The sequence below is a fragment of the Rhagoletis zephyria genome, unplaced genomic scaffold (genome assembly GCF_001687245.7).
Source record: "Rhagoletis zephyria isolate East Lansing unplaced genomic scaffold, Rhagoletis_zephyria_1.1 Rzeph_scaffold_04517, whole genome shotgun sequence".
NCBI lineage: Eukaryota > Metazoa > Arthropoda > Insecta > Diptera > Tephritidae > Rhagoletis > Rhagoletis zephyria.
Genome location: NW_016161600.1, coordinates 24,856 through 49,962, shown reverse-complemented (window position 1 = coordinate 49,962; position 25,107 = coordinate 24,856). Strand labels below are relative to the sequence as shown.

Sequence of the window (25,107 nt, the reverse complement as noted above, 5' to 3'; positions counted from 1 at the left end):
GGAACTAAAGGGCAAATTAAGTAAACAAAATACAACAAAACATTTGACTACGTACTAAACACCAGTACCAACTGCGTATATAAACTTTGAATAAACTATAAATCACATCATTAATCCCTTCTCATACACATAATAAAGTTGTGAATTTCCTTTGCGACACATGGATGACGAGTTGGAGGATAAAGTCTTCTATCAAGCTTACGTTTCCCACATGAAGATTTTATCAAAATTCGCTGTGGGCTTTTCGTCCATCAATTCGCCATTGGCGTACATTTGGAAACTATGTCGCCTTTATGTACTACGCCCTGAAGTCATATTTTTCGGTGTGATTCTATTCATTTTCTTAATCTACTTGCAAGCCGTGGATGCCTGGAGTCGTGGCATTTTGGGGCGTATACAGACGACACTTGGCCGTCAGAGGACGAATCGCATGAAAATGACGAGTGAAGCTAGCGGTCATGGTGATTATCAGTCTTGGGAAGAGGTGCGTCAACAGAGTGCCGTCTATGCTTTGCTGGGACGACGACCACGCATGGAAGACAGGTGAGTAAAGGCATATGTACTTATGGGATGAATGAAAACAATTATGTTTACATACATATATACTTACATACCTAGAAACGAATACATGCATATAATATGAACATAAACATAGTTTAAGTAAACGCAAATGCATGCCATTGTGAAGTGCTTAACATAGTTATTTACGTTCATCCATATGTAAATACATTTAGATTATAATAAATGCATTTAAAAGCATTCTTAACATATCTAACATCTATCCCACTTATGTAAATACATGCACACTTAAGTATGTTAGAATTTAAATCTCTCTCTTCATAAATTGTCTGCACTTGCATTTGAATGCACATGCATTTTTAGAACCATACATACATACATACATATGTGCATATGTTGATGTGAGATTTTCGTACGTTTGCTTTGCATGAATGCAATATGGTACTAGGTCAGGGACAGTCTGCGCGTTGGACAAATTAATCTATATTCTTGCCAAAATATTATCATAAATAAATATAGTCACAAATGTTCATTAGGATGCCTCACAACACAAGTTGTTACTGTTGCTTTCCCATGCGAATCATCAAATTTAATTTTTTTTATGGCTCTCACGAAAATATTTTGCCTCGATTCTATATCATTCGTTACCTGGAGCGCTTGTTGTGCAAAAATCAAAGAAATATTCTGTTAAGAAATAATGTGAAAAGTTTGAGCATTTCAGGGCAATCTTTCAAAGCAGTCTCATAGAAATTTTAATAACTAACATGGTTTAAGTAGTTGACCAGTTTTCATAGTTGAGGTACCATGGAGAAGTTATTTCATTCCACTATCATTCTCGTAGACGTATTTATTCGTTTAAAGTATTCCTGACTATTTTTTGACAGATTTCGGGAGTGAAACTTCTTTAGCAGCGGTAGTAAAATGAAAAATCAATATAGCGATTGCAGCGGAAATCGTGGATGGTTGGCGACAGAAATGCCTCCTCAACGTAAACTGCGGTTTGAGGATAACTTCTAGATTACTATTAAAACAAGTAATAAAGTAAAGTAATATATACATACATAGATATGTACTTACATATACAGAGTGTCCTAGACCACACGTCCACACCCTCTAAAATGGAGGGAATAGTTTATTATTGAAAACCGCAAAAATGTTACGTAAAAATTGGCCGGAAGTGGCTTAAACTGACCGGAAGTCCATTTTTTTTTCAAATTAGATTTACATGTTTTTACTACATTTTCTGATTCTAAGGATAAAAACACGTAACTTTTGTTTGTAACTTTTTACTAGCAAGTGGCTTTTCCAACCTCTAAATGATCTTCGAACTGTAACACGCTCTGGACTTACTTCCTCATCAGACTTCTTTTTACTAGACTCCAGTAAGAATCGAAGGTTAGGTTATGTTATGCTGGCTGACCATGAGGTCTCACATAGACGAATATAAAATCCATAACACTTTGCTCCTTTAGAATTGAAGGAATCGTTATCATTTTTTGTTTAATTTTTTTTACCCATTTTTTTGAATCGTTGTATCCAAGAAATGGTGAACTGAGAAAGAAAAGTGTCACAACGATTTTTACAGATAGTTGTATGATCTACATTTTTTTCTGTGGTTGTTGTGCTTAGCCCCATCGTTTTGCTGAAAAATGGTAAAAATTAATTTATGTTGTTGTTGTTGTAGCAGCATACAAGTTCACCAAAGAGTTTTTGGGGAATGTTGCTAGAGTGACATTCCTTGGCCAGATATAAATCTGAGTCGTTCCGATTACGTAGACCCGACTGTCGTGGGAACGTCAATTTATGTGGCATTTGACCTTGAATCATTTTTTTGCAGATCTGGTATTTTCATTATGGTATTTAGAAAAAAATTGTACTACGATTTTGAAAATAAAATTTTTTTTTGCTGTAAAATCCCATCTTAAAAGATTTCCACATATGTATAGATATGCATATGGGCAATTTCATAAAACTTGTATTTAACTTTTTTTTTATCAAAAAAATCTAAAACACATACTTTGTATTTCATCATGATATTCGAAAATCTCGAGAAAAATTTCCCAAATTTTGAACTCACAAAGAAGTATCTTTTTTTAAATTTTTTGCAGTTTATAATCTATTTGTCGAAGAAAATTAGTTCCCAGTAGATACTTTCAGGAGTTAAAAGCCCTTCTGAAGGACCTTCCTGAGAGTCAAGAGACCTTCCACTCTACATTCCTTTCTCCTTTCTTTTTTGTACGGAGTGGCACAAATTAGAGGGCTCCTTCTTTCGCTACGCATAGAAGGCCTTTCAGAAGGGCTTTTATAGGACGTACTTCAGAAGGCCTTTTGGAGGAGTTCTTTTAAAGTTGCTTCTTTAATTTATAAAAATCCTACATCTTTAAAGTATTTGTTTAAGGTTTATATCAAATATGTGTTATTGCAACTTGAAAGTTTTATTGAATATCATTTGTAATGCTAATTAATATAAATTTATGCATTCGCATAAAATGAAGGCAGAAGGCATACAAGGAAGCACTTTTTTCAGCCGTTCTTGGGTAGGCCTCTTAGAATGACTTCATTTAAGAAGGCCTACCTAAATTAGTTTCGGGGTTAAGTAATCGACATGTGCGTAATTACGTCGGCTGTGCATTAGAGATATGCGAGAGTGTGAGATATATTTAAATAAATACTTTTTTTACATTAAAAAATCTTATTTTTATATGGAAGAAAATGCACTTTATCATACTGAAATCTGGTGGGCTACAAAACTGCATACCCGAAAATTTTCTAAAGATTAAAAAGTTAGACAGTTTTGTAAAACTTGATTTTTTTTTTCGAAATTCTTTCAAGCTTTAAAAATTTTATTTATGTTCTTTCTGTTATAGATTTAATTATGTTTTAAATGGAAATTATTAAAAATAAATAAATAAGCATAAGAGGCTATCAATATCATTTTGAATTTCGGTGCTAATTCATTGACCGCAGCTGTACATACATAATACATATATCATAATGAACAATCATTATAAAATCCTTTCTATTATTATTATTTTTTGCATCTCATGCAGTAAGCACCTTTTTAAATCTACCATGGCAACATTCACTCAACCAGAAAATTAGTGTAAACTATCTGACAGTACAAATCTACAATCAAATAGCATTTACAAGCACAACCAATGGAATTAAACAGGAATAAGAGATAAATCACAACTTTCGCGTTCTAGTGAAGTTATATACATACATACATATCTACATACGTATTTACATATTTAAATTTAATGAGTTTGGGATGTTGTCAGTTCGCTCCCAATTTCAAGGCATGAAATTAAAATATTTGTTCTTCTAATTCAAGTTACGAGATAATTTCTACCATCACAAAGCTGCTCTTAAAAGTTTATCAGTCATTTGCATATACTCGTAACCTAAAGTTGTAGGCATTTACATATATACTTTTGCAAGAATCGGGCAGTTTAGATGGGAGGCACTGGTTACAGATAAAGCCTAAGTAGGCCTTAACACAAATCTCGATGTCTGGAGTTCAGGGTTACTAAATGTCACTCTTGCCACAACGGCGATAAGGAAGGTTTTGTAAAGGCATCGACAATATGTTTTACAGCCCATTAAACTTTAGTTGATTTATTTTTATTTTTTGTTTTTCACAGACTTTCTTTATACAAATCTTTTATTATTATTGATAGTATGTTTGAAAATTTTTTTTTAATGGAAAAGGCGTAAAATCCTTATCAAAAGTCAACTGCGTACCACGACAATTTTTATTTTTATAGTTAGCGTGTCTTTTAATACGTATTTGCTACTAAGTACATACATATATGAAAGCTGTAACTAAGTAGTAGATGAAAACGCATATATATTTTTTTTTGTAATTTACATGTGAGTGGGGCTAAATCCGCAAAGCACTGATAAGATAATGCTAAACAGACACACTCACACACACTTACAATTGTGCATACTTTTTTATATGTAAATAAAAGTAATCACTGACGGCTAAGCTTCCTGTGCTTGAACAGAATGCAAAAAAAAACAAAAAAAAAAAACTAAGTCGCACAACATTCGCATAATCCGTTGATCGCTAGAGACTTCCTAATCTCACGTTTGTATGTAAATGATGAAAAAGTGCTAAGTATGCAAATGTGAGAGAGTTCATTGCGCTCAGTTCTTATGTAAATAAGTGTACTTAAATATGTAGATGCCATATATGTATGTATGTATGTATGAGCAGCAAGCAATATATACCTACAGACTTTGTAATAATTTCACATGCAAAAAAGCAGATTGCTCACATTGACGCAAGTGACGCAAGTGACGGTACCGGTCTGATCCACAAACTTGTTGCGCATCTATGCACATACGCGTACAGGAAAATAAATCTTTTACAGTTCTATGCATTCTTAGCTATTTTTAACGCGCTCTGCTACATGTACACAGATACATACACAGAGTGCATGAGTGCATACTAGCGTAAAAAATAAATCAACTTTTGAAATTACCAAGTTTTACCAAAGGGAAATGTTCCAATGTGAAAAACTAATCAAAATAAACTTTGAGCTGTGCACGCATGAGTGTACTTCCATATAGTACATACATATCATATTTACATATAGTAGTATTCTATACATATGTATGTACATAGGCGGCCGCTGTGTTGTAATGGTTAGCAGTGCACGCTACCATTCCGCAGGGCCTGGGTTCAAGTCCGGTTTAACCCCTCGGCAGGCAGTGGGAAACCTCCGCGTGTATTTCTGCCATGAAAAACAGCTTCTCAAAAAAATACAATCGCCGTTCGGAGTCGACGTAAAACTGTAGATCCCTCCCCGCAAGGTGCACGCCACATATCGGAGGAGAAGCTCGGCCAAACACTAACATAAGTACATCTGTGTAAGCGCCAATCTATTATTATTATGTACATAGACAATGTATGTAGAAGATGGAAGCAATTACAATGTTAATTAGTGTTTTTAAAGCTTGTCAGCTTGCACTGCAGATGAAAATGTAATGTCCAATATCTAGTTATGTAGTAAATAGAAATAGACACAATGCAGTTCCCATCATCAACCTCGTGCAAACATGCAAGTCTAATATGTATACACATGTAATAATCATGTATTATTTATTGCGTCATTGTCCAACAAGTAATAATTGCTTTGGAATTTTCTCGTCAGTTACTTTGAATTATATTAACTTGACCAAATAAAATTAAGTCCAAATAACTAGAGCGTGCAACGTTTAATGACTGCCTATTGATTATCAAGAAATGCCGAACTTTTCGAAAACGAATTAAATTTCAAAGTTAATATTACACGGGTTGTTATAATGCACAAAATTGCACAACGAGAATTTTCTGGTTTGAAGTGTCTACGAAATACCGTTGATTTTTGCATTTTTTTTTTTGCTGGCGGTGCCATGCATTTTTTTCTATAAAAAGTTACAATGTTCGAAAATTTTTATTTGTATGGAGTGAAATAATAACCGTCGGCAAAAATAATTATCAAAAATCACTGGAAACTCTTAGGCCACTTTCAGATTCGTCAAGTCTTGCTTTCAAGTCCTAAGAATCGCATGCTTTTTCTTGATCGAGTCCAAACCGCCTCCGTTGTCAGATGGCTGGTATATGGATATATGAAGCGCTTTCGAAGAAGTGATCTGTGGTCAGTGTTGCCACTCAGACATATATTTTTCCTACGGAAAATTTATTGCACTCTCTTGAGTTTTGTACGAATTTTAGGAATTATATTTATATTTTTTTTTGATTGTGGTATGAACCCTATTTCTATGAAAAATTGGCGCAACGAAATTTGAATAAAAATTGTTGCATTTATTGTGAAAAATTCTGTGTCGATATTTTTTTGCGACAGTGTAAATGTAATTTTTCCATTGTTTTTCTATGGCATCTATTTCATTAGCATCAAATTTACATTTTTCATATTTGAAATAATCAAAAACATTTCGTTTTAAAGCATTTATTTCAATGGAAAAAAATTATATATTTAAGGTGTGAATATTACTCAGTAAACGGTGGCGATAAAAGTACTTTATAAGAAAATTACGGCAATTTTCCCGTATAATTTTCTATTTATTTATTAATACAATATTATTTATAAACACATATTTTCTTTTGCTAGTGATGAACAGAATACATGGAAAGTCGATATATGTATTTATGTATATATGCCAGAGTTGACGTCGAACGCAATTAAGGGGTACGCACACGTTGCACAAATTATGAATGTTTTAATGAAGTGATTTTCTTATTTGAGAGGTAAAGGCTAAAAAACCTAAATAATTTTAAGAAAAAGTTAAAAAAAGGCTAGAGGGTAAATTAAAATGTTCCGGCTAAAAGAGATTAAAAAAGGTAAAGGCCTTAACACTGATGAGAAGCCTTTTAATGAATGACCTTGAAGGCTTGCCGTTTGCAGACTGAAGGCCGATTGTTGTTGACCGAAGGGCTGGTTCTTGATCAGATTCTCTCAGAACGATATGGCCACCAAGAACTTACCATCGTGAGATCGATAATTTGCATCACTCTTAATATTTAGATCCGTTAAACTTTTAAGTTCGGACTAGGCGTTTCACAAACGTTTCGAAATTGAAATGCTATGTGTAGATATTATTTTTTTCTAATATTTTTTCATTCCTTACAATAAAAATACATTTTTTTTAACGTTAAATCATTTCCTTTAAGACCTATTTATCATCTTCATAGTCTCTATTAATTTGAAGAAGAAATGCTGTCAATGTGTTACCGCAATTTTAGGCGTCTGTTTTTTTGAGTTCAATAGTTTGTTTTACCGAGTCTTGACTGTAATTAGCAGAAATAACACATCAAAACAGTTAACTATAAAGTTATATCAGAATGACTTGGAAACATGAGCATACATACATACATACATACATACATATGTACATATATATTCACTCCAATAATTACCGTGTTAAAGGAACTAGAACCCTCAATTAATACACTGTATACTTAAAGATTTGCTTCGTCCAAATGACGTAAATGCAACTTGCATAAGTAAATAATCACGAGCGGTAATTGTTTTCAGTAGTTTTGAGTTTTTTGTGTGCACCGATGCACGTAAGTACATACATATACATAGGTGAGCAAAATCATTCAGACTCGCATAAGAAAATATTTTATTTTACTTTCTTCAGTGAGCTGAAATAATAGCCCATTTCCACCAAAAGCTTAACTGCAATTAAGAGCTCAGGTAAGTTGCAAGACTTTTAGCAAGGGGTGATGGGAAAGGGTTATTTCTTACTTTTTGCTTCTTGACTTCCGTTTGCTTGTACTTAAGTTGTAATCTCTTTTTTCCAATAGGCATAAACTGTAGTTACGTGAGGCTTGGTGGAAATGTACTAAATATAACAGGCCGATGCTGGCAATTGTCCTTCAACTCATCACGGTCTTTCGTAAGACAAAAGTCTGGCAACTACATATCTTGAAAGCTCTTAACTGTCTTTCGAAAGATCAGCTTACGAGGTCTTAGCGTTATGCTGTTCGCCCCTTAGTAATACGTTTTTTAAAAATCAAATTAAACAAAAAACACATATTTCTTTTAACAATAAAAATTAGTTAATAAAAGAAAAATAAATTAAAAAATAAAACAAACTTTATGCAAAAAGAATACCTCAAAATTAAATTAGATTAAAAAATATTTTTATTAAAAATTACAAAGAAAAAAAACAAATAAAAAAAATTGAATTAGATCATAAAATTAATTTAAATAAAGAAATATTTAATATATTTAAATGAAAGAAGAAAATAAATAAATGAAGTAGATTTCTAAAAAGTAAATGAAATTTAATAACATATTTTTCTTTTTTACATAATGAAATTTAAAAATTAAGCCAAAAACTGAAAAAAAAAATAATTTAAAAAAGAAAAAACAAAGTTCCTAAAAATTAAATTAAATTAAAATAAAAATATATTTTTAAAACAATACCACCAAACCATTAAAGAAAATTAAATTAAGTAAAAAATGCACAAAAAAGTTTCTAAAAATTAAATTAAATTAAAAAATATATATTTCCTTTTCGAAATAAAAAAACTGAACAATTAAATTAAAAAGGAAAAAATGTAGATTTAAACAAAAGAAAAAAATCCGCTGCGCCAGCACTCGGAACCCGGATCTCTCGATTGGTGCGCCTGTTCTTGGCCCACTCGGCCATTGCGACTGTTGGAGTGACGTGAGCTAAATGATATACAAGTGCTTTCTCTCGTAATAGCTTTTCACCACGAGACAGCTTTCTTTCTAAGACTTTTGTGCTAGAATAACAGAAGCCTTTCGAACTATCTTGCCGTATGCCTTTCATTTGTCTTACGAAAGACTTTTTACTACCTTATCCAGAATCGCCCTGTACTTAATTATATTTATCAGAGAAATATGGCACTAAGTAATCCATGTATCTTAGAGTGAGTCCCAAAATAAATTTAGTAATTACCCCCCAGTTTGAAAACTTTATTTGGAAAGATTTCGCGGTCATGGAAATTTCTACTCGATATGCGCGGAACTTGTAATTCGATGAAATAGGTTTTTTTTTATTAGTTATGGCCTTTTGCATTTCAGGTGACGATACCCTGCAGAAAAAAATTATCGTTTGATAAAATATAACCCACTTATTGTTATATTACTTTTAGTTAACTACAAAAAGCTAACATGAAATTAGTTGAAAAGTAATGCAGGAGTCATGCAGACGTAGTCGGGATATTGCTTTCTTTAAACAAGTCTCTTTTTAAATATCGTGACACAAATTTTATCTTTTCGAATTCAGGACAAATAAAATGATGATTTTGAAGTTATGTCTGACGGAATTCGAATTTAAAAATAAAAAAAAAATAATAATTTTTCCTATTGATATTTTATGTCCAAAAGTAGCTGGTACAAGTTATTTCTAAGTTGACTATTTCGCGGCCATCGCCATAGAAATATAGTTAGCTTTCTTCAAAGAAAATATACAGCCAATTAGTTTCTTCCAAATCAACTTCAAGTTAACTTATAGTTAGACGCATTTCCTGCAGGGTATGTACATAGTGCATGAAGTACTTTATGCACGAGTACATTTTGCCAATAAATCTATCTGCAACAATGTTTCAACACTTTCCGGTAGAAATTGCATGATGGCCCATTTCGATTTATTTTTATAAGTTATTCCCACTAAGCACGTAGCTACATGCGAGTATACATACACATACGTACATTATATGTAAGTGTAACGAATCCCTGACAAGAATTTGTTTTTAGAGCCGTAGTTCTAACTTGAAAGTTTCTATTGCAGACAATCAAGCAAAAACTTTTTACAAGCATATTGCTACCCAAAGGTGAAAAGGTGAAAAGTCGATTTTTTCAAAAGTTACTTAGTTTTTGATGCAGAATGGCAGGTAATATGAGACTACATACATTGATTTTTCGTCTCTCCTGAACAATCAAAAAAATGGACTTGGCACCTTTTCACCTTCAGGTACTTATCTATACTTGGTGCTAGCAAATGTTTTAGTACATGGTATTTGCGCTAATAAAATGAAAACGAGTAAAAACTTTTCACAACACTCTTTCTATTTATTGCATATATGTACCAATGGCTAAATATTGTACACCACCATAGTCGAAATGTCCTCAATTTGCCTTTCAGCAGCGGCGACTAGCGGCTTGGCCACTCATAGGTTGCACCCCAGACAATGGGATATTTTCCACTGCTCGGAAAATCCGCGCTTCAATGACTCAAGCCTTCCAAGCGGAAGTGTACGCCAGTTGTCAGTGCGCAAAAAAATTAACTGTGCAATGTGGGAAAAAATATATTTATGGACGGATTTAAATGAAAATTCGCTTCTTAGTAAAATTGAGGACGTTAAATTCCAAAATACAATTTGAAGTTGAAAATTTGAGTTCTTGTGGCATTTACATAGGTATGTACCAGGGTTGTTGCGAATATTCGCATTCGCAGCCGCGGAACTTCCGCATAAATTTTAACATTCGCATTCGCAATAATCAATGCGGAGCTTTTCAGCAATTTTACTAACCGACATTGGGGGATGTGTGGATTTTGCATGAATTCGTCCAAAATCAATTTTCTTTGCTGAAGTTCTTTGCTCTGCACATCACTTATTTTTAAGGTTACGCATATGAAAATTAACTGTAATAAAAAACAACGATAGCAAAACCAGCACACTAAATAAACGGCTGATCGAGTAGTGGATAACAAAGTTGTGCTATGTAGAGTGCTGCCAGATTTCAAATGAAGTAGATCTATGTATTTTTAGTAAAATAACATATACGATGTCGTAAACCTTTTATTTGGCACTAGGGCGATTAATTGATTATTCAAAACTTTAATTAATCATAAAGTAAATAACTCAATTATTCGATTAATTGGAAATTATGATTACTCAAAAGTTCAGTTAGTCGAGTAATCAAGATTTTGATTAACCAAAGACAAAAATATTTGAGTAATTTGCTTTATGATTCATCAACATTATGTGAGTAAAATGAGTTATCAACATTTCAAAGTACTCTTTACATAATATGTAAAGTAGTTGAAGTTCCTTGATACTTTGAAAACAACGTTTCTGTTTTNTTTTAAAGTAGTTGAAGTTCCTTGATACTTTGAAAACAACGTTTCTGTTTTCAAAAATCAAAATGAATTATTTTTTTCATATCGACTGCTGAGTGAAAGATCTACCTATCTCGGCAGCCACTTCGAAACGCCCTATCTCAAAAAACTTTTAAAGAACGCCCTATTTCAGAATTTTATTGAAAAAAGCCCTATCTCAGAACTCGGTTCAAAAACGCCCTATCTTACTTCAAAATGTATTGAAAATGTGCTGATATAGGGCATTTTTGAATCGGCAGCTGAGATAGGGCGTTTTTGAAATGAATTCTGAAATAGGGCGTTCTTTAAAAGTTTTTTCCATAGCAAACTCTTTTAACGAGCAAAATTAATTTTTTTTGAGTAATCATAATTAAGTAACTCGATTAATCATCGTTTTGAGTAATTAAAATCTTGATTACTAAAACAGATTCAGGTCAAAATCAGATGCTACCCCAGAAATGCGAATACAGCTTTCAGACATTATATACCGAAATACTATTGCATACAATACCTAACTAATAACCAGGGAACGGATTTTTAGGACCTAAAAACCTATAAAAAGGCAAAATAAAATAACGAAATAGGCTGGAAAAGGCAAGATAAAATAGCGAAAATGGCAGGAAAAGGCACTAGGTATTGCAAAAAAAGCAAAATAAGGCACTAAAAAAGACAGAAAATACGAAGAACAATCAAAAAATACATTTATTTTAGAAATGTTTATATTACAAGTAAAAAGAGAAAAACTATGAACTAGTTTCATTATATGAAAAATTTGTACTTTGAATCTTTGACTATTTTATCCTTTCGAGTTTCTAACTCATAAAACTTTAATCTATATAGTTGTAACACAAGATGTATTTTGAAGTTTTCTGGCAGCATTTCCATTCGATTTTCGCGAAGAAAAGCCTTGAATGTACTAAATGTGCGCTCGACGCAAGTTGATGCAAGTGGAGCCCAATTTAAATATGGAACGTTTGAAACGTTCATATTATCAGGAATAAGGGCGTTTTCCTCGCACTTTGCAATTTTAACCACACCCCTTTTTGTCTCCGAGCCTACGTTAGCTGAGAAAACCAACGCCAATTTGGCAAGAGGTCCCTGCGCTTCTATAAGCCGCATGGGCATGTGTATATTTTGTATTCTTTAAAAAAAATTTTAAATGCTATAATCACTTTTTTAAAGGTAGAAAAAAGGCAAATATCTTAAAAAAGGCAAAAAAAAGGCAAATATCTTAAAAAAGGCAACATCAAATGTGTATATATGGAATCAGGGAAAGCTAAATCGTGGACATTCTTTATCCAGTATACTCTATCTCTTTAGCAGAAAAAAAGGCAATTTCCATAAAATCCGTTCCCTGCTAATAACAGTGAAACAATTTCATTCAATACATTAAAATTTTACGTATGTATACCATTTCTAGTAAAAGTTTTTATTCATATATAAATTACACTGCCTTTGATTCTTAATCATTTAATGTGGGGTTCCATAAAATAAATGGTCTTTAGTAAGGGTTCCATCATCTGAAAAGTTTAAGAAGCTCTGGTCTACAGGTCAAGCTTTTTAATCTGGCACTTAATTTTTGAAAATAGAACGAATCGTGCAGATCTGATTTTATGCATTAGCAAAAAACGCATTACTTCAAAAAGTGCAAATGTGCAGGTTTTCATTTCTTCTCTCGAAAGCTAAAACCCCGTACTATACAATAAAATAATAAAAAATTACTTATTTTTACACATATTTCTTATTCATTCCTTTAAAATTTACCAATTTTTTTAAATTTTGATTTTCTGAAATACCGCAGTGTAAAATTTGTCGACTTTAGCGGCTTGCTGGCGGCATGTAATTTATTTTATAGAAAAAATTTCTGTTTGAATCTTTTTAGTTGATAAATTAGCTTCACAAAAATACCAAACACGTTCACATTGCAGACAAGGAATTTTTCGATTTTTGCCCACTTACGCGGCACTGTGCGCTGCCATTTTTTTTTTTAATTTCATGGTACAATCTTAAAACTTCACAGATATTTTGTATTCGATGCCAAAATCCATTGCCTCTAATATGAATATTCTATTTGAAAACTTCCAAAAATTATAAAAAAAAATATGATTTTTCCGAGTGGCAATGTAAAAATTAGTAGTTTTCTGCCTAAATAAACGTTTTAAGGCTAAAATTGTTCAAGTACTTGATTTATTTCTGACGAGAGAAGGGAGTGACACTAAAAAATAATAATATATGACATATTTTTTTTTATTTAAAAAATGGGCTGAAATTATACTTGTTGTGACATATGCATAAAATGTTTTTAATTTTAACAAATTTGTTCGCAAACATGTCGCTCACATTCTTCAAAAGCTTATTAATTCAGAATTCTCCGTTTGTTGGAAAATGCGAAAAACTATTTCTTAGAACATGTTAACTATATATATGCGCAAGCAAAACTTCAGACTTTTTCAACAAATTACAACAAAATCTTGCTTGAACTTTTTCTAGAAGTTAAAAAAAAAAAATATTCGAATACGTTTGGCGCTCAATATCAAAAATGACAACTGTTGAATTAATACCTTTTTGAAAAACGGGTAGAGTATGTACATATTTACATTTACTCGCGGCAGGGTATTTGCTAGTAATACATAAAAAGTACTGAAAGAAAAATAGAAATTAGAAGGAATCAAGAAATATATAAATTCATATATACATATGTATGTATGAATGTTAGATAATTGTGTAAAATCGACCCATTTTTCATTTGTTTCGTCCGCTGACACGCCTACTAAATTGCCTACGTGCTGGCATATATGTAGGCATTGGTTTTTCTTCAACGCGGCCGTCGTCACCACTTTCATGCCGCCGAGCAATATATATGTATATGTATGTATGTATGCACATACAACTGCATTTTTAGATTTTTACACGAGTCACAATTTGATGGACGATTTTTCAAATTTTTCTCGAATTCTGGTGGTTACGAACACAGACATAAACACTAAAATGAGAACAAAACAAACAAACGAAAAAAATTGAGCCTTTAATTCCTATTTTTCTCTCTTCGGCGCAATAAATTTTATTTGAATTCTTATATATATAGTATTTATGAGCACATTAATTATATTTAATAAATTTGGATTTTGATCAGCTTTTCTTCTTTTGCTTGCCATTAAATTTTTGATTTTTCTTTGCTGCCTTTCACTTTTCTTTCTTTTAAATTAAACATCAAGTGGCTTTCTTTTTATTAATATTTTGCTTATGAATATGCTATGCATACGACTTACATATTTAGATACAACCAAATTTGCTTTATCATTTCATTGCTTTATTATTTTTTTTTCATTATTTCTCTTTATTTTTAGATCTCAAAATTATTTGTTTTTTTTTTGTGTTCTGTTGTTTTAAAAATTAGCTTTTTATGAATAGATTTAATATTTTCTAATTTTATTAATTTGGATTGCGAAAAGAATTATGTTGAATAGACGAGTGCATTTTTGTGGGTGGCTGAAATACAGTTTCATTGATAGATTTGAACATGTGACATGCATACATACAGTGACGAGCAGAACTGACTTGTTATAAAAACTGCGACAAAAAAATATAAATAACAACGCGAATTTTCTAGGCTAGAAAACTGCAACTCAAAAATTTTCAAAACATTCAAAGTAAACAGTTTGAAATGCTAATGATTTTCCTTTTAGAATTTTCGCACAAAGTTTAAAATTTTTACTAACATGGTTTTCCTTATAACATAAACCATATTTTCATTAAAAAATTAGATAAAAATTTATACTTGATAAACATTAAGAATATTTAAAAAAAAATCACCATTTCGGGCCCTAACCGCCAAAATTTTTTTGTTTACTATTATTTTTTTCGTTGCAGAAATGTTCCTAGAACATCTAGATACATAACGCTTATCATTCTCGAGATATTAGATTTTGTCATAGAAAAAAATTAATTTTCTACACTACATGAATATCGCCACAGAATTTGTGTAGGATAAGACTCTTGAAAACCGCTATAGCCGTCCTTTTCTTGTTTTGTTGAGAGCCCACGTTATTTCATTTGTTTTCGGAGCCCAAAAAGTACCCGCTACTTTTTGCTTGATATCATGACTCTCATCTGAATAGTAAGAAAACCACTTCATTACTCGAATTTATAGCTAACGCTCACTGCAATATTCAGCTCTTTTTCTTCCTTATTTGAGTTGAAGAAAATTTCCCCTTCGAGCCTGGCGTTAAGACAAAGAGAGTTTTCTAAAACCTCAATTCGTAAATTGTTTGTATTTTTTTTACCTAAAAACTGCATGTAGGTAATGAATTAATAAAAAAATTTAAAATGCGTTGTTCGGTTCCTGCGAACATGGAAATGGATTCCTTGACGCAACATGAGCAGCAAAAATGTGTTGCTAAAACTTTTTAAAAAGTTCACTGCATACTACTATTTTCAGGTCAAAAAAGGGAGAAAAATGGAAAACCTCCTTTTTTTGAATGTAATTTAAAAGCTGTTCCCGTTCTCGGGATATTAGAATTTGTCACGAAAAAAGTTCAATTTCCACACTTTGCGACGGCCCTGGAAGCAGTTCTTGAACTCAAGCCAATGCATTCTACTATTGAATAGGCGGCGAAGCGTGAGAGAGCTTTAACAAAAATAAGGTCTTCAATTCTAGGAACAAGGATAAGCTAGGTAGGCTCCCAGCTCCCACTATCTCTGTTTTCCGGAGACGATTGCATTACACCTGTGGGAAAATATTAAAAAAATCAAAAGAAGTTGAACTTTGTGTCTATGGAAACTTTTATTTCCAACTGTCTTCGAAGCAATCGAACCATATTCGCAAAAGAATATACTCATTTAACCTTATCTATCGTGAGTTTCGCCCGAAAAAAATTCGCCCGACATTTTTTCATCCGCCCGTAGTGAATACTCGGAAACGAAAAGTGATAAGTGAACCAGTTCGAGGAAAATGAAACTCATAATAAGGCTGATTTTGTATTTTTAATCAAAAATTCCATAATAATTTGTTCAAATCCAGCAATTGTAAATGGAACCGGTTACAACGCACTCTAACCTAAATAATTGTTTAACATAGATCGATACTATTTTGTAACTGGACAATCATTTCAATTGTAATATTACGATCAAAATTAAAGAAATAAAAAAAAATTTCGTGTACAAAATCTATGGAAAAATCAATGGGACAATCCATTCTAGAGCTATGCTCAGTATTACGTAAGCAACTTTGTTTTATACATATATATATAGAGACTTAAATTTTTAAATATTTGGCAACCCTATTCAAAATTATTAATTCTGGTTAAGGGTGCATTTAAATGACTTGCATTCCCTGAATACGTGCCAATATTTTACTCGATATATATTTAAGTCACTAAGATTTGAAGCGAATGGCAACCCTGTTAAAAAGTTTTTATATCTTTTACCTCAACCAGCGAAGCTGTCCTTCAAAATGGTGTTTCAATCATGCAATTTGATGGAGTATTATGGAAGAGATGGCGCTTTGTTGGCCGGATACAGTGCTTTCAGCTTTTTAAGGCCCCTTTTTTTAATGAAGCTGCGCCCCTTCAAAATGAGATAGCATTCATTAAATTTGATAAAATAGTAAGGGAGATATCGTTTCGTAACAGAAAAATACCTTTTAGAAATAAGTTTACAAGTATGTAGATATGTAGATACCTATTTGAAAATATTTAGGTTTATTTTCTAATGAAATTGTTGTTAACCAAACCTTAAACCGTTTAACCTTTAAAACTGTTAACCTCGCTTTTAATTTTTTAAGAATAAAATAAAAAGCCATTATCTTTTTCTCCATGTTTTTCTTTTTGTGACATGCCAATTTGAATTCAAAGCGAAGTTTAATTGAAATTCACTCGGAATGAATTGCAGAACCTGCCTGATAGTCTCAGAATCGATGCTCATCACGAAAAGTATCTGTATTATCGGCATTAGTCGATGTGGCTAAGAAGAAAAAAAAAAATAAATTTGTCAGTAAATGTGGTTTTATTGTTTTTCTAAAATATTCTTCAGTATTATTCAGAAAAGAATTACCCTTGATGAGTGCTGTCAACACTCAAAAGTCGAAACAAGTTCATCGATTGCCGTTGTTGTAGTTAATTCAAGTCAAAGGTTATTTTAGCATTTTTTTTTTAAATAATAAAATCTTCAAATTTCTTTTATTATGTAACTTTGTTCAATCCTAAGATTATTGATTTCGAGACATTAATGAAAGTATTCAAAAAAAATTAAAAATTAACTTTTCATCCAAGCAATATATTTTTAATTGATTTTTTGTCAAGTTCCAGACTTCAGTAGAGACAAGTTGATGACAATCAATGCTATAATGTCAAATAAAAATCAATATTTACCTACATACATACTTATTTAGAAATACGCAAATACATCTGTACCTTAATACCAATTTTGGTTTTATACGCTCTAATCTATGATAGACAAACCACATTTGATTTCCTCATGACAAAGTCTTTGTCATGTTATTACACTCATACATATGAACATATGTATGTACACTACGGTGGTCCAAAAAAAAATAAAGTCGGAATTTTAATGCTCTCACCTCTAGGATTGTTCCATACCGAAAAAATTATGCCCTTTTTGTCAAAGTTTTCCATGTATTTTTTATAAGAAAAAAAAAATCGTAGTAATGGTATGGAATTCACGAAAATCAATATTTTTCGATCGCCAAAATCTTCAGGATACTTTCAATAATTTTACCCAATTGTTTATTTAACAATTTTTCGATAATAACTATTCTTTATAGGACCCGTAAAAACCCAAAAAATGCAATGTGGGAACCCATATAAAATACATGGAAAAGTTTGAGCGCTTTGGGCAACCTCCAAATATTTTTCGGTTTCAAATTAAAAAAAGAGGCGTATATTTTTTCGGCTCAGAACAATCCTAGGGGGCGAGAGCATTAAAATTCCGACTTAACTTTGTTTTTTTTTTGACCACCCTAGTGTGCATACAAACATATGTATGTATGAGTGCAACATGACAAAGATTTGCTCATCCCAATAAAATTCCGACTTTACTTTTTCACATGCGTTTTTGGACCACCCTAATTTGTATACATGAACACATGCATACATACATACATATAGTATGTACATATTTGCATATGCATGCCTCGTATGATTGAAATCCAATGAGGGAATTAAATCATCATTATCAAAACGCGTGCAAGTTTAATTTTTATTTGCCCTGCAATGCATACGTTGTTTATTTTTGTCATTGTTTTGTTGTTGCTACATTGTTTTAACTGCTTACCAGAATCATTTAATTTACCGCTGGCAGCTGATAATTTTTTGTATGTAAACTTGCCCATCTGCGCCGCACAGTGGTAGAGCCCCATATAAAATATGGCGAAAATTTTCAATTGTATTTCGATTTTACTGTAGTATTTTTTCTTAGAAATGAATAAATCTGAAAAAATCACATAGATTGGCAAACTGCCGCACCCACCTACCTAGGGTACGAAAATGGTAAACGTTACCAATGATAAGCAGTTACACTATCTATGAAGTAGTTGAAAGTGCTATAAATCATAAAAATGTCAACACTGAAATGACTAGGAAAAATGGTGAAATCCCTTTATGGAGCAAAAAAAAAACCAATAAAGTCCGATCATTCAATTACCAGTGTTGGAGTCTGTGAAATGCCAGTTCGAATTTCTACTTAAAAATGCGAATCATACAACGCCGACATCAAGTGTTCTTTCAATAATACTGGTGCCATTTTGTTTTTCGCGAACTCCATAAATATTGTTAATAGGCATGTCATTAGTCTAGCCAACCACTTAGTTGGGTATTTCGAGACATTTCGAAACTTGTACTTTCTGCCACTTGCAGACCACTGTGCGCCGTAACTTAGCAACTAAAAGATAATGTTTATGCCAAATGCAGAATTACCTGGCAGCTTTTTAAATTAGCAACGTCAAATAAACATTTCAAACGATCACAACTGTGTTAAAATTGGAAATTTTCGCCCTTGTTTTATATTTAAAATACACTGGAAAACGTAAATTTTAATATTTTCATATGATTAACACATTGACATACTGTATCTGATATGAATTTCTTTGCATTGTCGTTCATTGTGCAGAATGTCGAATGTCGTCTAGCTGCTCAGCCAAGTATATTCCTCTACGATCATTCGACAGGCTTGAATACCAAAAATCGTGGTGCCCATTGAAGTCACCCAACTACCATTCGGGTTTTCACCTACTTCATATAAACGTTATATATTTTGAGCTCGACATTGCCTGATCGAATAGCAAAACCCTGACATTCTAGGATTGCATCCCTGCGGTCGATGTCTGCTTCGCCCACCATTATATCGCTCGCTATTTGGACCTGTGCGCATTGTGCCTATCCGACGCAGCTCAATAATGTTGAGTTGCTGTGCAGTTTTGTCTCTTGGACCGCAGCTATCAACATTCCATGTCGACCCATGAAGACGGTTATATCCTCGCTCTTGCCCTGAAGTCCGTTACCGTTGAATTGTAGGGTGTGCCTTAGGAGACTGATTGCAATGTGGAGTGTGAGGTAGTTGTGTTGCCTGCCGGCCGTTCGATGTGTGTGATGCTTAACGGGGTGCTGACTTGTGGTGGTAGTGGGCGGCTTCGCAGATGTAGTACAACAAAGCTCCACGTAGTTGCTCGTCCAATCTCGTGGGGGTGCGCAGTCCTAAACATGCCCTAAAGTGGCACCAGACAAGGCAGGAATTGCACTTGACTGATGTCACGTAACGATATATTATGAACCGACACACAGAGCAAATTGTTGGCGAAACTAGGCGCTGTTGGTGGCGGTGTGTTGTGTCGGGGTGTGGTTGAGTTAACACGCATTGATTTATCGGCCAACCAGTTGGCCAACCGCTAGAATTTGGTGGTAAATAAGCCGTGTGTAGGCAAGTTGGCAAACCTTCGTCAAGTTATTCGTCAGGTTGGAGAAAAATCTAAAATTTTTGATTTTTGAGGCAGGTTGGTGAACTTGTTGCTTTCTGTGTAGACAAGTTGGCAACCTAAAATAACGTTAACATGTGTTTTTCGGTTCGTTTCTCTAGTGAAAATGCGTATACATAATTTATGAAAACGGGGGCGGTAGCAATAACAAATACATAAAAATGAGAAGCATTCCTAGCATAGCTTAAAAATTTACCAGTGCTGTTGTGTTGTTCACAGTTCAAAAACTGTGACTCGGCAGGTCTTTATTTCTGGTCCTGGGTTAGGCACTATGCCAGCCCTGAGCATAAGAATATGGAACAGATGTAGCCCCAGTTGCGAACAACGTTTGAGAGATTTCGCCGACCTATACGGGGTTAGATCGCAGAAACAATATCCCTTGGTCGGGTAATCCCCGAGTCATTCCGGTACGTATAACCGGCTGTCGTGAGAATGACCTTGGTATGCCGAATTAGTCGATCAGATGAATGATTATGTCGATGGTTTTCGCAATAAATGTCCACATTTTGCAAGTGTTGTTCTAGTGTTAGGCCCACAAAAAATCTTTTACAGTGTTGAATCACAAAATTTGTCTACCAAATGTTGGAGAGTTGGCTTCATGACGATATTTCTGTTCGATTTAACTATCATTCTATTTATCGATATCCACATTCGTGCAATTATCGATTTATTAGCCGACATATTTATCGATATCCTTATTGAAATATCTATCAATTAATTTTTCAATATTCATTTGGATACATTTATCGATTTTTTTCCAATTACATACATATTTTCGCGTTGTTATCAAAACCATAAATCTCCACGCCAAAAGCCGGCCTGATTTTCTCAAACCTTTCCTTACCCACTTACATATCTGTGTTCGTATGGAAAAGTAGCTTATGTCGAAAGGCTGGCTTTAGTATAATGCGGCATTCCCTTTATTCTTTAAACGACAAGGAATTTTTTTATGAGACTTAATAAGAATATTGACTTGCTAGTATCGGAACTATTTCTTGCACGTTTATTCGCCAAAAGTTGTTCAACGGCTTAGCGCCAGTGAGTCGTTCGCCATCGTATGCTGCGAATGCCGATTTATACTAAAGCCAGCCTTTCGACATAAGCTACTTTTCCATACGAACACAGATATGTATGTCTGATGCCTTCTCATGTGAGTAATGATGCTTTAATGTTTTACTGCAGTTATAATTTCGATTTTAGCATTTAACAACGCAGCAAACCACATGACTATTTGATTGCTATATTTATGTACATACATATGTATGTATGTATGCAGGGACATTAATTTGGAAGCAAATATTCCATTAGCTAATTGCTTTGCTTGGTAAACCAAAAAAAAAAAAAAAACAGACCACAAAACAAACAAAAAAGTATGAATACTCATATGGTTGGGCGTAAGCGCCGCGTTTTAATTTTATTGCGGCCCATCCTTTCATTCATATCGAAATTAACTCACCCATTCCGTAACACCATTTTATTTACCTGTACTTACATATGTACATATGTATGTAGTAAAATACTAGCTGCATATCTAGGAATGAACCCTACAAGACATTGCTGAGCACTTTAGGCAAAAATTCTCACACATTTACACTTTTGTTTTTGTAGTACGGCATAAATGAGTAGTTTGACTATTAGTACTGAGGACTTTCTGATGACAACATTGAGGGGAAAGTACTCAATTTTTTCCCATGGCCTGAACGAAAATGAGGACTTTGATAAGCACTTTTGTGATTAGGGATAATGATAATATGAGTACTCATATGATACTCAGCTGTCTTGTAGGGAATGTGCAAATATATAAAAAAAATTTAAGCGCAGGTGCATATGTATGATTGCACACGAATACCTATGTAAATAAGTTGATACATATCCATACAAAAATCGTAGTATGTACATACAATTTACACTCGCAATCAACACCCACCACCACCGCACTTCATTTAGATTAAAAACACACACACTTTTCTTTTTTCCATTTTCGTCATCAAACGGTGGTTGACCACTTGTTTTNATGTATGTCTGATGCCTTCTCATGTGAGTAATGATGCTTTAATGTTTTACTGCAGTTATAATTTCGATTTTATCATTTAACAACGCAGCAAACCACATGACTATTTGATTGCTATATTTATGTACATACATATGTATGTATGTATGCAGGGACATTAATTTGGAAGCAAATATTCCATTAGCTAATTGCTTTGCTTGGTAAACCAAAAAAAAAAAAAAAACAGACCACAAAACAAACAAAAAAGTATGAATACTCATATGGTTGGGCGTAAGCGCCGCGTTTTAATTTTATTGCGGCCCATCCTTTCATTCATATCGAAATTAACTCACCCATTCCGTAACACCATTTTATTTACCTGTACTTACATATGTACATATGTATGTAGTAAAATACTAGCTGCATATCTAGGAATGAACCCTACAAGACATTGCTGAGCACTTTAGGCAAAAATTCTCACACATTTACACTTTTGTTTTTGTAGTACGGCATAAATGAGTAGTTTGANTGTGCAGATATATAAAAAAAAATTTAAGCGCAGGTGCATATGTATGATTGCACTCGAATACCTATGTAAATAAGTTGATAAATATCCATACAAAAATAGTAGTATGTACATACAATTTACACTCGCAATCAACACCCACCACCACCGCACTTCATTTAGATTAAAAACACACACACTTTTCTTTTTTCCATTTTCGTCATCAAACGGTGGTTGACCACTTGTTTTTTCCACACACACAAATATACTTTGTTGTTGTTGTTGTAGCTTTTTCTAATATTTTGTTCCATTTTTCGCCACCCACCTTTTCAGATACATTATCGAAGAGAATATCAATAATGATACAGGTATCTCATTGTTTGCCATTTTCGANAATATGTACTTTGTTGTTGTTGTAGCTTTTTCTAATATTTCGTTCCATTTTTCGCCACCCACCTTTTCAGATACATTATCGAAGAGAATATCAATAATAATACAGGTATCTCATTGTTTGCCATCTTCGATGGACATGGCGGTGAATTCGCTGTGGATTTTGCCAAAGATATTTTNCAAATACTTTGTTGTTGTTGTTGTAGCTTTTTCTAATATTTTGTTCCATTTTTCGCCACCCACCTTTTCAGATACATTATCGAAGAGAATATCAATAATGATACAGGTATCTCATTGTTTGCCATTTTCGATGGACATGGCGGTGAATTCGCTGTGGATTTTGCCAAAGATATTTTAGTCAAAAATATTTATAATAAAATTATTGCAACAACAAAATTGCTCGGAAATCAGCAACACCTCTCCTCCAACAACAACAATGCAGCAACCGATGCCGATTACGTAGATTATGACGCGAGTCCATATCTAAAGAGGAGGGCGAGCCGCAAAGATGATAGCAATAAGGAGAACAACGAACCGTCGGTACGACGCCGTGACAGTTTGCGCAAGGCACACAGGTGAGTTGTTGTTTTTTTTTTTTTTTTGTATTCTCTTATTTGACGGGCCGGGGGGATACATTTGCTTGTATGTATGTGTGTGAGTTTTTGTGGTTAAAGCCATTAAAGTTGCAGGTAATTAGCTACTGACTGTAAATATTAATGCAATTTGCTATGGTAGTGACCACATGTCATGGTAAATATGTATGTATTATTTTTTTGGTCAATTCTCTTGTTTACACCGTGCGGCAGTAAATTTTACACACACTAAAATGAATATACTCACGAAGCTGTGGGCAAAATATAGAAAAATTTAGTTTTTCTCTTGCGTCAGGATTTTTTAAAAGGACTTTGAAATTTCAAAAATATGATTAATTCATAAAATATATATATTTAAAAAAATTAGTGCTATATTCAACTACAATGTTGGTAACAAATAAAAGAGAAAATTCTGAAGAATTAAAAAAATTGTAATTTTTAAGTATGGACAATGTTCTTTTAAAATTTTGTCCTTCAATATCCTTAAAAATTTTCAATATTTATTTTTGAAAAAATTATTTCTTAAGAACTAATATACATATGTACACATGACCACATCCTCTAGTTCCGTCCTTCTAACTTTATAAGCTTAAAAAAATAAAATTAATAAATAGTGCACTTTCAATACTTGTTCGTCCTTGTAAACAAAAAACTGTAATCTTTTTAAGTTCAAAAGAATTTTTGATTTGGTACCCATATTGTTATTCTTATTATTATTGCACTAAATTTTTTAGATGTCAGAGGGAAAAATTGAAAATGCAGTTTTATTATATTTGGTCCATAGTTTCATTATATGAGTATGGATATTGATTGTAACGTGTGTTTTTAATTTATTTTTTTTTGTCACACAGTGTTATACATATTTCACTATTCAGAACTTTTTGCTAATTGCATATTTACTAATACGAGTATCAATGAGTCTGACCCCAAAAGCCACAACCTAAATTGACAATAAACTAGCAGTCCGATTCTCATGTGTATACATGTATATGTATGTGTATATACCTACAGCGTGTAAAATAATAACCATCGCACCTAAGCAACCTAGATTCCCTGCAGTAAATCGCGCTAGTTCAGGACTAGCGCAGAATTAGCTCTTTAAGAGGCGGTACTGGTTCTCGATCTATCCCAACGCAATGCTTTCAACTGTCGCTTTTTATATGGTGATATCCTACAAAGTGGAAATTGCCCCCCATTTGCCCCATTGCACAACCATTTTGGACAGTTCTGGAACAGTAAGTTTTTTTATGAGAAAAAAAATTTAAAACTATTATTGGATTAGTTTGCTTTTCTGAATGGAATCCATTTTGGCCAGATCTGCGACAATACTTATTTTTTTATTTAAAAAAAACTAATTATTCGACTTTTATATATTTTTTTGTTTTTCTGTTCTTTTACTGATAGCATTTTATTAAATTTTTATTTATTTTTTTTTATTTTATTTATATTAAATTTGATCACTTTCTCTTCAATTTGTAAGCGTAAGAGCGTGTGTGAATAGGTAACAAAGTTCGCGTCGAGTAAACTTTTGACA

The 25,107-nt window shown here is 33.0% G+C and overlaps 1 protein-coding gene across 3 annotated transcripts in view; it reads left to right on the top strand.

The window, feature by feature from the left end:
• The first annotated feature begins 8 nt into the window (after window positions 1-8).
• Window positions 9-25,107, top strand: part of LOC108370845 (protein phosphatase 1L) — a 35,829-nt gene continuing 10,730 nt past the window's right edge. Inside the window, exons 1-3 of one of the 3 annotated variants that reach the window (XM_017626263.1) lie at window positions 9-543; window positions 23,055-23,152; window positions 23,330-23,555. In XM_017626263.1, coding sequence (XP_017481752.1) covers window positions 161-543; window positions 23,055-23,152; window positions 23,330-23,555 — 707 coding nt within the window. In that variant the 5' untranslated portion in view covers window positions 9-160. Of the gene's footprint in view, window positions 544-22,923; window positions 22,959-23,054; window positions 23,153-23,231; window positions 23,556-25,107 lie in introns of all 3 variants that reach the window. The other 2 variants (XM_017626264.1, XM_017626265.1) reach the window with 2 other exon arrangements.